The following is a 15,520-nucleotide window of genomic DNA, read 5'->3' as shown; positions in this document are numbered from 1 at the left end:
TGCCATCCCTGTGGGTGGGTGTCGCTAAATTCCCCTGCACACAATTTAATCGCTCATCCTCTCTGTTTCAGTTACAAACCAATTCATAAAAACCAGACTCTAAAAGAATGGCTGCATTTAGGCAGTTGTAATGTCTTGTGACACTTCAGATCTGAAAAAAGGAAGATTCTGGCATGAACATACTCTCTTGTGAGATGTTATTTGAAAATCACTCCTATTGAAAATAAGTATTCTTCATCAGATGTGCAAAGTAAGAAGTCTGCCAAGTGTAATAATACATGCAGGCAGGCGTGGTGAGAATAAAGGATAGAAACACATCCTGAAATGAAGGGTATCATACATGAGAAAGGCACTTAGATGAAGAAGTAATTAAACTTTATTCTAATAATCCTTTCTGAGGTGTAACAATGAGTTCTGAATTTTCAAGATTAAAAAATCAGCCTCTCTTTCATGGTAATCTAATGTTAGTATGAACTTGGGTCTGCAATATTTAGCCTGTTTTATAGGTTAGATTAAGTTATAGATGGGTAGCTTGATTTAAAAAGGCCACTCCAATTAATCAGGCCATAGAGTTGTTGTTGTTTTAAAAAACCCACCTTTTTCTTAATAGGGGAGCTCTTTGCAAAAACATATCGGAAGAGGCATTCTAATGGTGTGCGAAAGGGAAGGCATATAGCAGGATAGTGTCCACGATGACTTTTGCAGTCATCTAAAATAATGTGCCTTTTTCTTCACAGTTGTTTTTTCATGTAAAAATGTATGCAGATTTAATGGATTAAATTCCAAATGATGAATTGTTTAAGATTTCTTTAATCAGAGCACAATTCTAATTGTAGATCGCAGTGTTCTGCCTCCCACTTTCCCTAACCAGCACCTCTCTTTTAAAGTGTGGTGGGGGTGATATTTGTGTGTGTGTGTGTGTGTGTGTGTGTGTTTCAGGTTTACCTATAACCCTCTGGAGTAGATTGGGCATGGGGGTTGTGTTGGGAGGGGAAAGGAAATCCTCTTGCACAGGCAGAAGTCCTTTTGCTAACGGGATGACTTCATTGGGTACACTAGAGATAGGAAGGCCTGAGGGAAAATTGGGGGGGGCAGGTTTTTCCCAATTTTTCCCAATGCTGTTTTTTCCCCAGGGAAAAAACCCAAAAAAAACCCCACACCCCCAACAATTTGATATAGTTTGAATATTCCACATACTTCTTTCCCAATTTTGGCTATGGGAAAAATCTGCCCCCCCCATTTTTTCTGGGTTTTTTCCAGGCCTTCCCATCTCTAGGTACAATCAAATATGTCCACTCTGAGTATTACAATATTGTTTGTTGTGATTTTACTAAATCTTCAAAATAATCCCACAAGCATGGCTAGCCCAGAAATATTTTTACTAGTGTACATGCCAATATTGGTAACCTGCAGGCATCATAGAAAGGAAGAAGCCCCAGTTCGTGAATACCGTATTTTTCGCTCTATAAGACGCACTTTTCCCCTCCTAAAAAGTAAGGGGAAATGTGTTTGCGTCTTATGGAGCGAATGCAGGCTGCGCAGCTTTCGCTTAAGCTAGGAGAGCAAGAGGGATCGGTGTGCACCGATCCCTCTTGCTCTCCTGGCTTCAGGGATAGCTGCCCGAAGCCTCATTCTCCAAAACTAGGTGCGTCTTATGGTCAGGTGCGTCTTATAGAGCGAAAAATACGTTGATTTCCCAGATTTGTCACCAATATGTGATCCTTGCTGTAGACAACCAGGCAGGGGCCGTTTCCAAACATGGTTTTGTAAGGGGTAGCTTAACTGAAAAGCATTTAGAACACTTGTACTTTTACAGCACTTTATTCTGAGCATTTCGTTTTATTCCTTTGTTTGTTCTTTAAAGCAGGATTGAAAGTGACAACTTCCACTTCCCTGCAAGAAGCGTTCACCAAACTTGCTCCTCGTCCTGCTGGAATTATAGATCAGCTGAGCTTCATGCCCAATAGCGATGAGCCGCTTAAAGTGACGGCAAGTGTATATATCCCTGCACATGGACGCCTGGTTTGCGGCCGTGAAGATGGAAGCATTATTATTGTACCAGCAACTCAAACCGCTATAGTTCAGCTCCTGCAAGATGAGCACGTGCGCAGAAGGGGTGTGTGAGCAATCGTTAAAAGTGTGCCTTGAAATGTAGTGTTGAAGCATTTTATTTGCTCTGCTGATGTTTGCGATGTAGTGGTTCTTCTGGCTTAGGGGGTGTCTTCCTGCATTTGTTAAAATAGTTGAACAAACACAGGCATTTACTTTCAAAATCAAATGATAGATGTGAGTGCTTTTGGTCCTACTTCTGAATTATGTTACTGTGCTCTAGAATGTGGAAGATCTAAACGTTGCATTTACAAATGCAGAGTGTTGGAGTGCAGTTGGCAACTGCTGGTAAAACCACCCAAAGATTCCATAAATGGACCATAAAACGGTCTATTATGGGTGTGTGTTTTGCTGAATGGATGTGACAACAGTTTGTTTTGCGTTATCAGTAGTAATTATCATGGGCCTGCCGCTATGTATTTCTTTTTCTAATACTGAAATCCTTAAAATGACTTTCATACCCATTGCATGTTGTGTCTGCTCCCTAACTTTTTAGGTTGGCCGCCCCACAGAACTCTGCGTGGCCATCGGAACAAAGTCACCTGCTTGCTGTATCCCCACCAAGTCTCTACTCGTTACGACCAAAGATACCTGGTGTCAGGCGGCGTGGATTTTTCCGTCATTATCTGGGACATCTTTTCTGGAGAAATGAAACACATCTTCTGTGTGCATGGTGGGGAAATCACGCAACTTTTGGTCCCTCCGGAAAACTGCAGTGTAAGTTGGCGAATGCTTGTGTGACGGACAGCAGAGCCAGACCAGAGTCTGGTGGCGCAGCCTCCCCCCCCCCATTACACCAGAGCGCTGGAGCCCATTGCTGATTGGCTACAAAGTCAGCGAGTCACAGAAGGGGGAGGAGCAGCACTTAGGGAGGGAGGATAAAAAGGGGAAGTTTCTGAGGGAGAGAGTTAGATAGGGCTACGGTTCAGGTTAAGAGAGAGGGCTCGATTTGAGATGAGAGATAGGGAGTAGGATAGGATTTGACTGAGGCAGAACTGGTTCTGGGTTAAGTTAAGCATCCACTATCCATTGTGAGAGGACAGAGCCTCGCAGCTAAAAAGGGAGACCAGGTTATATTAGGAAGGTTATACAGACTGGAGTGTCCTGGGAGGGCTGAGACTGAGCCAGGAGAGGTAGAACCTGTGGGAATTCAGGCTACCTGGGTCTCATACTAGCCAGGAGGGGAGAGTTCTTCTAGGTACAGAAGACTCCCAAGTCACTAACAAGGGGTGAGGGGTGAGGTCATCCCCTGGGTCTCTTATACCATTTGGAAAAGCTCAGGAGTTGGATGGCATAGAGCAGGGGTCAGCAAACTTTTTCAGCAGGGGACTGGTTCACTGTCCCTCAGACCTTGTGGAGGGCCGAACTATATTTTTTTTTTTGGGGGGGGGGGAATCAACGAATTCCTATGCCCCACAAATAACCCAGAGATGCATTTTAAATAAAAGCACACATTCTGCTCATATAAAAACACGCTGATTCTTGGACCATCCGCGGGCCGGATTTAGAAGGCGATTGGACCGGATCTGGCCCCCGGGCCTTAGTTTGCCTACCCATGGCATAGAGAGTGGGTAACTTGAGGAAAAGTGTCCCTTGCTCATGAACCAAGGTATTAATTGGCAAAGGAAGCTGTATGGTGTTAAAAGTATTTAAGTGTCAGTATTAGAAACTGAAGTGTAGCCACTGATTTTGAGAGGTTAAGAGAAGCTGTCACTGTAACACTGTGTTTGGGCCTAAGACTTCTTATAGTTACCGTAGTTAAAGCAAATAAGTTAACTTCTACCTGAAAGAACGCATTTCCTGACTCAGTTTATTTCAAAAACTTCTTTTTGTTTAATGAAACTTTTCTTGTTTGTTTGGTCATTTTCTGCCTGAGACTCTAATCACTTAAGTATTCCCTCACACAAGATCCCCCACAAGATAAACTGTGGTAAATTGTAGAAATTTGTGTAATTGGTGTGCTGTTAGGTGTGTGCACTAAAATTAATTGGGGGCAGTTAGCGGGGTGAGTCCACTGCACTATGAATTGGTGGTAAGCGGTGGACCCGCTACAGCCTGCTTGGATTATGGCCTCTTGTATTATGGTTAATATAGAATTGGTATTTTTAAATTACAGAACTGTTATTGCCTTTGCTCTGGTTCATGTGATGGCTTTTTGTGTTGGTAAATGCTTGCGGGCATTCTAGGTGAATGCTTCTTAAAACTTGTTTAGAAAGTTATATAAATAGTTCAAGGTAACCGAGAGCATCCATTGTGTTGCGTGATCCTTTGAAATGCTGTGCGTAGGTAGAAAATCGTAGAATTTGACATAGGTGTTTATCCTTCAACACTGCTGAGCTTCCACGGTTTTTCCCATTCAGCCTCTGCAGGTATATAGAATCATAGAACTGTAGAGTTGGAAGGGTTCCAATGGTCATCTATCCCGACCCTGTGCAACGCAGGAATCTTAACCAGATTATACATGATAGGTGGCCATCCAAGCTCTCTGTAAAAACCTCCAAGGAAGGAGAACCCACTACCTTTTGTGGGAGTATGTTCCACGGCCAAACAGCTCTTGCTGTCAGAAAGTTCTTTCTGATGTTTAGTTGGAATCTCCTTTATTGTAACTTAGATCCATTGGTTCAGGTCCTACCCTCTGGAGCAGGAGAAAACAAGCACGCTCCATTTTCCATGTTGACAGCCTTTTAGATGTTTGAAGATGAGATATTTTGAAAACAAAGCAAGAGAATAGGAGCTTCTTGGGCATATGATGGAAACTCAGGGGCGGTAGCTCAGTTGGTCTCCAGGTTCAATCCCCAGCCTGGCAAAGACTCCTGGAAAGCTCACTAGAAAGTGAATCAGAACTAAGCACAGAATCGTGCTTGAATTGTAATGGCGGACATTGCTGTTTTCTCTTCGGCTGTTTCCACTTTGGCTTAAGCCAGTGCGCAATGCAAAGGCTTTTAAACAGAGGTGGTTTGGGTTTCAACTGTACAGTATTTGGGATTCACGTGCATCTCTCTCCTGCTCAAACATTCATGGGGTTCCCATGATATCCAGCTTCTTGCATCTGATGGCTTACTGACTAAATAAATGACAAGTACATGGTTTTTAAGATCCAGTGGATTTGCAACTAAAAGATCTGTGCCAACTGAAAAATATTATTTCCTCCTTTTCAGTCGAGAGTCCAGCACTGTGTTTGCTCTGTTGCCAGTGACCACTCAGTAGGACTTCTGAGCTTACGGGAGAAAAAGTGTATCATGTTAGCTTCCCGGCACCTCTTTCCTATTCAAGTCATAAAGTGGAGACCATCAGATGACTACCTAGTTGTGGGCTGTTCAGATGGCTCTGTGTATGTCTGGCAGATGGATACTGGTAAGAGAAACTGTGTAAGAAGGGACTTAATCATTTCAGGCGTACCCTTTAGCAATGTAGAAGGTAGCTCCATCCAATTTTAAATTTTGGAAAGGTTATTACTTGCGCATTATCCTGCCAAATAAATCTACTTTGGGAAACATATGCAAAGCTGCAGTGAATTAGGGGTTATTTGGCTATGAAATACATGATAAAAGGGGAAATGGCTGACTTGTCCCATTTTGTTGCCTTTCTGCTTTTATTATAGAAGATAAATCGTTAGTAACTTTGGGTTACTCATTCAACTAATGAGTTCTGTCACCCAAAGCCCCTGCACAAGGGCTTCTGCTTATGCAATGGGACTTCCTTCTCTGCTCCCCAGTTTGCTCCTGTTCCCTCCAAAATTTGCTCGGAAGGAATTGTAATACAGTGGTACCTCAGGTTAAGTACTTAATTCGTTCTGGAGGTCCGTTCTTAACCTGAAACTGTTCTTAACCTGAAGCATCACTTTAGCTAATGGGGCCTCCCGCTGCCAACGCGCCGCCAGAGCCTGATTTCTGTTCTTATCCTGAAGCAAAGTTCTTAACCTGAAGCACTATTTCTGGGTTAGCGGAGTGTGTAACCTGAAGTGTATGTAACCTGAAGGGTATGTAACCCGAGGTACCACTGTACTAACTCGAGAGTTTTGAGCAAGCACAAAATTGCCTAGAGCTCATTCTTCATAGTGTAGTTTACAAAGTATGCTGTCTTGCAAGAAAATCACGGGAAGTGCATTGCTGAACAGCTGGGCCATACTGAGCCAAAACTTCACAAGAGAAGGAAAGTTAACAACTCTAACTTTCCTTCTCTTGTGAAGTTTTGGCTCAGTACGGCCTAGCTGCTCCTATTCCATTAACTTCAATATACCTTTCTAATGTTTTGAATGCATTTTAACTACAGCCAGTTCACCCCTCTCCCCTTTATATCTTCTTAAGGTGCTCTTGATCGCTGCGTTATGGGAATAACAGCCGTGGAGATCCTGAATGCCTGTGACGAGGCTGTGCCTGCCGCAGTCGATTCCCTCAGCCATCCTGCTGTCAACTTAAAGCAAGCCATGACTCGGCGTAGCCTTGCGGCACTGAAAAACATGGCCCATCAGAAGCTCCAGACTCTGGCCACAAACCTCCTGGCCTCCGATTCAGCTGACAAAGTAAGCTTTGGTTGCGTCTTGTTAATACACATGCTAGCAAAATGCCTGCTGTCAGGACCGGTTGTGTGTTGAGGGAGGCCCTGTGTATTGCAAGGAATCCACAAGATGGTGGTCACAAAGGACTTGGCAGCATCCCAGCCACATCTGACTCCTTTGGCTTCGGGTGAAGTGACTGAAGAGGAGACAGAATCAGCCTGGGACCATCTGGGCTTGCTGTCCTCCTTGTCCTTGGCTTGTGCTTCCTTTGCAGTAGCAGAATGTGTGGTGGCCGGCTGCCATGGCCAGACTCCTCGGCCAGCTGCAGCTCTGAGGAGGAGATTTGAAAAGTGGCCTGAGGTGGTTGTGGGGCTCTGAATGTCTGCCCAGAGCTCCACCGATAACAGCATCACTGGTTGCCATTCATTTATGTGGGATGAAGTGAAGGGGCACATAGCCCTCTATGAATGGTAGCAGTCATAAATCCCTATCTGGATGTGTGTGGAGGAATGTTTTCCGGGAACAAAGGAGGCTGCCATATACATAGTCAGACCACTGATCCAGTGTTGCCTACACCGTCTTTGGCTATGCTTGTGGTTAGTGGGGAGAGAGATTAACCATGAGTCTGGGTACAGATAGGATACTTACCCAATCTTTGGCTTAGCCCAGTGTGGCATGTGAATTCTTCTCCAGCAGCCTGCATGTTCTCACTTTTGTTTGGCTCCATCTTTTGTACCTTGCTTTCCGAGGCTCAAGGCAGCTTCTAACAGGAAATAAACCATAAAAGCAATAAAAGAAGCAGCAAAACAAATTTTAAAAATGCAGTACGAAAAGTGTATCCAGCATCAATTGTTAACTTGACAGTTACGCCAAGCACTGAAATGACTAGTAAACAGGCGATAACTGAACATTCTTGTCTGATGGATTAAAGATTTGGAGTATCCTGGAAATGGTGAAATGAAAAACTTCTAAGGTTTTGAGAAGTTAGAGAGTTCAGTACTCAGCTCGCATTTTAGGGTTGCTGTATTTCAAAGAGCAAAAAAGAGGACACATTTGCCGACTTCTACTTTTAACTGTGGATCACTATGACGACTCAACCAATTACAGTCATACCTCGGGTTGAAGTTGCTTCAGGTTAAGCCTTTTCGGGTTGCGCTCTGCGACGACCCAGAAGTAATGGAGTGCATTACTTCTGGGTTTCACCACTTGTGCATGTGCAGACGCTCAAAATGACGTCACGCGCATGCGCGGAAGTGGCAAATCGCGACCTGCGCAGACACGCGGATTGCATTTGCTTTAGGATGCGAACGGGGCTCTGGAACGGATCCCGTTCGCATCCAGAGGTATCACTGGAAAAAGAGGATGTGTCCTGGAAAAAGAGGACATATGGCAATACTTAATGTTTCTACACTGAAACGGTTGATGCTGTAAGCATGGGCCTCTAAATTATGTACTAGGTGCTTTCAAACCCAGTCTGTCTTCCCACTACCACCCTGTGGTTAAAGTGTTTTACTTGATATATGGTTTTTTTCTGTTTTTTTCTCCCTTTCTGTAATGTGAAAACTTTCAAGTATGGAAAGTGATATTCCAGCTGCATCTGTCCCTTTTGAGAAGTACTTTGTGATAGCGATTGAAGCCAGGATCCGAGAGTGAGTCCTACATATGGCTTGCAACTGTTATTGTTCCTTAGTTCACAAGGAAAACCATTGCAGGAGGAGGTCTGCATGTAGGGATCACAGCTTCATGAAAAATGCATTCCAAGTGAGCCACTAGGGATCAGCTTTGCCACTTTCCTTGCAGTGGGGGATTTGTCTTGCTACTGTGGTGTAGAAATTTCTCATCTCTTTTTTTTGAGGGGGTGGAATTGGGCAAGAGAAACTTCCCTTAATGGCTTTGGCTTTTGGCTACAGTAAAGGAGCAGTTGTAGATGGGAGTAGATGGAGGATCCTAATAGCTAGTTTTATGGGCAATTTTAAAGTGAGAAAACTGTTCATAAATATTACAAATTATATATAAATATATTTTGCTGGAAATTGACTTCATGGCACAATGTCGTGCAACTCCAAAATCCCAGGCAAAATCTTTACAGTGTTCTAAATAAGGTTTCCTAACATGAGAGAGTAAAAATACAGAAGATGAGAAGATAAAACTGGGAAGTGATTTGATATGCTGCCGTAGGCAAGCTTTTTATTAGTAAGGCAGCTTGTAGATGATATATTAAGATTAAAAAAGTTACTTGTTTTAAAGTATTATAGGAAGTTTTATATACTTTAGAATGCACCAAGCAAATTCCCTGTCTCATTCCCCGCACCCCTCTACCCTTGTTTATTATCCCACATTCCACTGACTGCTGGCTGTTTATTGTAGTTCCGCCTTGAATTTCTACTATCAGATAGTGACATGGACCTTGCCTGTTAAACATTTTAATTATTATTTTTCCAAACAATAGATATTTTCCCTCCCCAAGCCAGTACCTTTTTTCGCTAAGCTGGAAATTCAAGCTGTAATGCATTCTGTGCAGGACTGCCCTTGAAAACTGTTCAGAAACTTCAAGTGGCACAGAACCTGATCTGGTTTATTCAGACGGAACCACAGTACATCAGTTCTGCCTATGACCACATTATGGTGTTGATGCTTACCTTTTAAGCCTAAATGGTGTGAGGTCTAGATACCTGAAGGAGTGACGTCTCCCCTATTGATCTTCCTCAGCGTTAAGATTATCAGAGGCAACGCTTCTCCATGATTCATCTATTGACACTATGCATGTACCAAACAGAGGGCCTTCTCTGTAGTGGCACACCAACTTTGGAATGTGCAAGAGAGGCATGCTCTGCAACAACATTGCATTCCTTTCAGCGCTGGGATAAAACCTTTTGATCTGCAGAAGCACTTAAAATTACTGTGTTTTTAGTTGCTTTTATGTTTTCAGTATTGCATTGTGGGTTTTAAAATTATTACATGTATAAAAAAAGATAAAGGTAAAGGATCCCTGACAGTTAAGTCCAGTCGCAGACGACTCTGGGGTTACGGCGCTCATCTCGCTTTACTGACCGAGGTAGACGGCGTTTGTCTGCAGACAGTTGTTCCGGGTCTTGTGGCCAGCATGACTAAGCCGCTTCTGGTGCAACGGAACACCGAAACCAGAGCAGCACATGGGAACACCATTTACCTTCCCGCCGGAGTGGTACCTATTTATCTACATGCAATTTGGGGTGTGCTTTCGAACTGCTAGGTTGGCAGGAGCTAGAACCGAGCAACGGGAGCTCACCCCGTCGCGGGGATTCGAACTGCCAACCTTTTGATTGGCAAGTCCAAGAGGCTCAGTGGTTTAGACCACAGCGCCACGCGCGTCCTATCATTTTTATAAAAAAGGATAAGCCATGCTTTCATTGTTATTGGGCCATTACATGTATACTGGCCCAATAACAATAAAAGCATGGCTTATCCTTTTTTTAAAAAAATGAAATCAGTGCTAGCACTTTCCTACTTGTTCTGCTAGACTAATGCAAAGTCGCAGAATCCAGTGAGGGCTGGTAGAATTGCACAGAGGTCCTGTGCATTTCCCCTGATAGGTTGGATCTGAGTGCAGCATTCCTATTCTTGGTTTCTCTGTTTTGGATTTTTATTTATTTATTAATAAAAAGTTGTAGTCCTTGAGTGTTAAGAAGGTAGGCCTGATAGTTTATGCCAATATCTGGGGACATCTCATAGACACAAGGGATCAGGCTTCCCAGGGAAAGTTTTTGGTGCTTTGTGTTGACAATGAACAAGTGCATGGGCATGCATCCATCCATTTATTTTGTATTTGTCTTTGCTTTGATGAAGAATTTTCCTTTTCCTTTTCTCACAATGTACAATAGCCCCGGCAGTCTCCTATACCCAAATAAGAATGTATACCAATATTTAGCTACATGATGACATTTCCACAGAGATTTAAAAAGATAATAATTATTAGATATCTTCTGTAGTGATACTAATTCCTACTCATATTAACTCTATCAAACAAATGGCTAAGGCTCATGATAACCTGATGTGGTGATTGCATTTTGGCACAAACATTTTAGAACTGTGTTGCCCATATATGAAAGTATACTGAGACGTTCTGTAGTATTATTTTGAACAAAGGGTTGCCTTGCTTTCTAATCAGGTTTGACAGTAGGACAGCAGAGGGCATCAGAGATCCACTTTTTGTTAAGAGTCATGTTTTCCTCCATGGATTTTATGGTTGGTATTCGTAAAATAGGGCAGTTCTGTGTTTTTGCAATTCCCCAGTTTTATATAGATTTTATCCCTGTTTAAAATCAGTGACTCCACACATGTGAAACTGACCAGTACTAGGATTGCAACCAGGTTTGGCTAATCCGCCATATTTCCAATTGTAGCATTCCAGTTTGCTGCCTTATTCCTTGCATGTCAAAATGATTTTAATAGGGTAACAAAGTCAAATGGCAGAGAATGTGTATGTGCACTTTGCCTTTAAATGTATTAGAGCTGGTTTGCTACAGGTACAAATAATATTGTTGTATGGATGAACATTTTAAAGAGAAAAGTAGCTTCTTAAGCCATTCATGCCTTCCATCTTGCTTTAAGAAGAAGAAGAAGAAGAAGAGTTTGGATTTGATATCCCGCCTTTCACTCCCCTTCAGGAGTCTCAAAGCGGCTAACAATCTCCTTTCCCTTCCTCCCCCACAACAAACACTCTGTGAGGTGAGTGGGGCTGAGAGACTTCAAAGAAGTGTGACTGGCCCAAGGTCACCCAGCAGCTGCAGGTGGAGGAGCGGAGACGCGAACCCGGTTACCCAGATTACGTGACTACCGCTCTTAACCACTACACCACACTGGCTCTCTAATTTCCTTCTGTACTTATGATAATTAAACTAAAGCAGTAGAACTTTAAGAAACAAATTCTCATCAATGTTTCGGATGATTGCGTCTTGCCTTGATAAGCTGACCTGTGTATGAGCCATGTGAACACACACAAACAGAGTCAACTATACCCTCCCATTTTGTATGAATCAGAACTGGCTAACTGCTTTGGAACTGCTCTGAGGTCTGTGGATGAAGGGCAGTATACAAATATAATAATAAAAATAATAATTTTTTTAATAAAGAATATGAATCCAACTCCAGACTCTAGCTTCATATACTGTCTCATTCAAAAGTCGTTAATCGTAGTTTGTCAAATGTTATGCAGGAATCCCTCAAATTGCATGGGGGTTGTGTCCCGAGTCATTGTGCGCTTGTGTGAAATTGCGTGCAATTAAAACACCCCATTCTGCCCCGTGCTGCCCCTGCCCCATCCCTGCCCCCACCCTTTTAGTGACATATTTTATTATGTTTCCAAGTCACTTCTGGGTTTGGCGCTGTGTGTGTGCACGGTCACACACATATTGGTCTTACCTAAAACAGGAGTTGCATGTATTTCAAAAATTTCATACAAATAATTTTAAAACAATCAAAATCACCGTTTCCCAATTTTGGATGAAATGGGATGGTATAGTTGCCATTGATGGCCCATTTCATGGTAAGGTTTGCCAATGGCAGTTCTCCTTTGCAAAGGTGAGGGAGCTATTAAGGTTGGTCACTGTGAGAACTGGTTGTTGTTGTTGTTTAGTCGTGGCCTACTCTTCGTGACCCCCTGGACCAGGGCACACCAGGCACTCCTGTCTTCCACTGCCTCCCGCAGTTTGGTCAAACTCATGCTGGTAGCTTTGAGAACACTGTCCAACCATCTCGTCCTCTGTCGTCCCTTTCTCCTTGTGCCCTCCATCTTCCCCAACATCAGGGTCTTTTCCATGGAGTCTTCTCTTCTCATGAGGTGGCCAAAGTATTGGAGCCTCAGCTTCAGGATCTGTCCTTCCAGTGAGCACTCAGGGCTGATTTCCTTCAGAATGGATAGGTTTGATCTTCTTGCAGTCCATGGGACTCTCAAGAGTCTCCTCCAGCACCATAATTCAAACTGGTAGTTGGGCATTTGATCTGATCCAACAAGGCTTTCTTATGGTATATTCATAGAATCGCAGAATTGTAGAGTTGGAAGGAACCCCGTAAGTCATCTAGTCCAACCCTCTGCAGTGCAGGAACCTTGGCTAAAGCATCCATGACAGACGGCCATCCAAGCTCTGCTTGAAAACCTCCAAGGAAGGGGAGTCCATAACCTCCCGAGGGAATCCGTCCCACTGTCAAGCAGCTTTTATTAAACTCTCACTGTCATTTTATCCAATTAAATCTTATCTAATTAAACTTCTCTTAAGAAACAGAAACTGGTGGCTGGATCTGGTGCGTAAACTTGTCATTGCCGCGTGTAAAATAAACAAAAACAAAAATAGATGTGATGAGACGCTCAACGGCTTGTTACAAGCTCTTAGATTTGTGTAGTTTGCAGAGAAGAGCGATATAGCTGACAAACACCCCTTTGCCTCTGCGGCGAGTTCCCAGAAGTCCCTTCCCTGCGAGGAGGTGAAAGGGGAAATTGACAAGAGGGTTGAAGCCTCTTGTCAGTTTCACCTCTACAGCCTTGAGCTTCCAAGATTGTCAGTTTCACTGCTGCTCTTTGAAATCTTTCTGGCAGGTTCTGTGGAAATCTTGCTCGAGTTCAGAGAATTACCTGCAAAGGCTGCAAACCAAAGTGGTGAAACTGATGAGCGTTCTCCATCACCGCTATCGCCAGAGAGCCTCCTTCATTATAGGGGATTTCAATTTTTTTTTCCTTCTGTAGGAGTTTTGCCTTTTGTCAATTTCACCATTACTGTGAAGAGTCTTCGGCAGGTTCCCTGCGGAGGTGTGTGTGTAAGGGGGACTTGTCACTTCCACAGCTGCACTTTTCAGCCTTTTGCGTGAGGAATAGATAACATGCAGTGAGTGATGAACTTGCCGGGGCAGGTGGATGCATGCATGAACAGTTAAGCATGCAGGGAGGGGGAAACACCCACTGTTTGGGATGGAGGAGGAACGTACGCACGCAGATAAATTGTTAGAAAACAGGAACTGGCCATGCAATGTGCAGCTGAGGTCAGGAGCAGAGCATTGGGTTTCTTGTTAAACGGCTTAGAGGTTTTGCTAAAATCACGCAGTACAGTGGTACCTTGGTTCTCAAACGCCTTGGTACTCAAACAACTTGGAACCCAAACACTGCAAACCTGCTTTGAGTGTTATGCTTGCGATTTGAGTGTTACGTTGAGGTCTGCTTGTTTTTGCTATTTATTTTGCGTTTTTGTTTTTGTATTTGTAGCTCTTTTTATTTTGTTTTTGTGACTGTGTGGAACCCAGTTCAGGTACTGGGTGACTGCAGTACATTGTTTATTGTTTTCATTTAATGGATCAGTGGTCTCATTAGATGGTAAAATTCCTGTTAAATTGCTGTTTTAGGGGTTGTTTTAAAAGTCTGGAATGGATTAATCCATTTTGCATTACTTTCTGTGGGAAAGCGCTCCTTGGTTTTGGAACACTTTGGTTTTGGAATGGACTTCCAGAAAGAATTAAGTTTGAGAACCAAGGTACCACTGTATATAAATTTTGTTAAGTATATATGCATAAATAAATAAATGCGTAGAATGGAAGCAAAGAGGCTCTACAATGCAGACTGGAGAAACACAGCTTTGTGAAAATTCATGGGGCTGGTTTAGGAACAGATACTGGTTTGGGAACAACTGCTGAAGCTGAAGCTTTAAATAATGTCAAGCTCTACACTTTCCTACCCTGCTTGGATTTTAAACATGGCCCCTTGGCTACAATCTACAGTGGTGCCCCGCAAGACGAATGCCTCGCAAGACGGAAAACTCGCTAGATGAAAGAGTTTTCCGTTTTGGAGGTGCTTCGCAAGACGAAAATGTCTTGCGAGTTCCTGCGGGTTTTTTCCCTCCCCCCTTTTTCTAAGCCACTAAGCCGCTTATCATCTGATCTGATAAGCCGATAAGACGCTAATAGCGCTAATCCGCTAATCCGTCAATGGGCTTGCTTCGCAAGACGAAAAAACCGCTAGACGAAGAGAATCACAGAACGGATTCTTTTCGTCTTGCGAGGCACCACTGTATCAGCTTCCTACAAGGCAGGACTTGAGAAGGGCAGGAACAGAGAGGATTTTCAAGGCTCCATCATAACCTTGACCGAGACCATCACAACATTTCTGTACAGGATACATTGAAATTCATCAAACAAAATATAGCTAGGATAATCTGGTGATGCGTTGTCTTCTTCTTCCCGCTCCAACCTACCACTGGAGACCAACTTGGTTTCCCATACAGTGTGAGCCCTTTCTCTGCCTGAAAATGTGTTTTGCTTGGTGGTGGAAACAGAGATTGAAATTGACCTCCGCTACTTAGCCCCCGCAAATGGGATTGGTATTGAAATCAGTCTAATTTGGCACAAGTTGAATGCGGCTTGCACTCTAGCGTTGTCTGCTTTCATCATCCTCACTTCCTTGGCAGACCAAGGAAGGATGCACATGCTGTTGACTAGCAAGGTGAGGCTTTGAAGAGGTCCAGGTTGATGGCCAAAGACAGCCTGTTGTTCTAGGGGCTGAACTGAGCATCAAAGGAGCAGATCTTAAAAATGTGTGCACAGAATCAACAAAGAGTTACGTATTCCATTTAGTGCCAAACATAAATCTCTGGGGGTATTTAAGAGGCGTGTGTTTGTGCGTGCTAATTCATTATTTACTGTCTCAAAGTGGCACTGGTAATTTTAACAATGAATTCAACAACTGCCCTGTGATCTTGCATTCCAAAGTGGGGGAAAGGAGAAACCCTGTTACGGTTATAATCTGATTTCACACTTTACCTGTGAGCTCAATGGGGCCTCGACTTCTGAGTGGACATACATGGGAATGTGCTGCAAGTCTTCTTTAGACTTCCCAATGTAGATTGGCTCTGGGGGAGACAATGCTTTTCAATGTTTTATTTCTGCGAAGGGAGT

At 43.3% G+C, this 15,520-nt stretch overlaps 1 protein-coding gene across 4 annotated transcripts in view; it reads left to right on the top strand.

Moving 5' to 3' along the window:
* The window catches only part of WDR7 (WD repeat domain 7), a 221,194-nt gene that overhangs the window by 29,210 nt on the left and 176,464 nt on the right, over positions 1 to 15,520 (top strand). For 2 of the 4 annotated variants that reach the window (XM_081212629.1, XM_081212627.1), the window contains exons 11-14: positions 1,868 to 2,116; positions 2,606 to 2,826; positions 5,268 to 5,463; positions 6,417 to 6,631. In XM_081212629.1, coding sequence (XP_081068755.1) covers positions 1,868 to 2,116; positions 2,606 to 2,826; positions 5,268 to 5,463; positions 6,417 to 6,631 — 881 coding nt within the window. Of the gene's footprint in view, positions 1 to 1,864; positions 2,117 to 2,605; positions 2,827 to 5,267; positions 5,464 to 6,416; positions 6,632 to 15,520 lie in introns of all 4 variants that reach the window. The other 2 variants (XM_081212628.1, XM_081212626.1) reach the window with 1 other exon arrangement.

Source organism: Podarcis bocagei (assembly GCF_964188305.1).
Source record: "Podarcis bocagei genome assembly, chromosome: 11".
In the NCBI taxonomy this organism is placed as follows: domain Eukaryota; kingdom Metazoa; phylum Chordata; class Lepidosauria; order Squamata; family Lacertidae; genus Podarcis; species Podarcis bocagei.
This window is presented reverse-complemented; position numbering and strand designations above follow the sequence as displayed.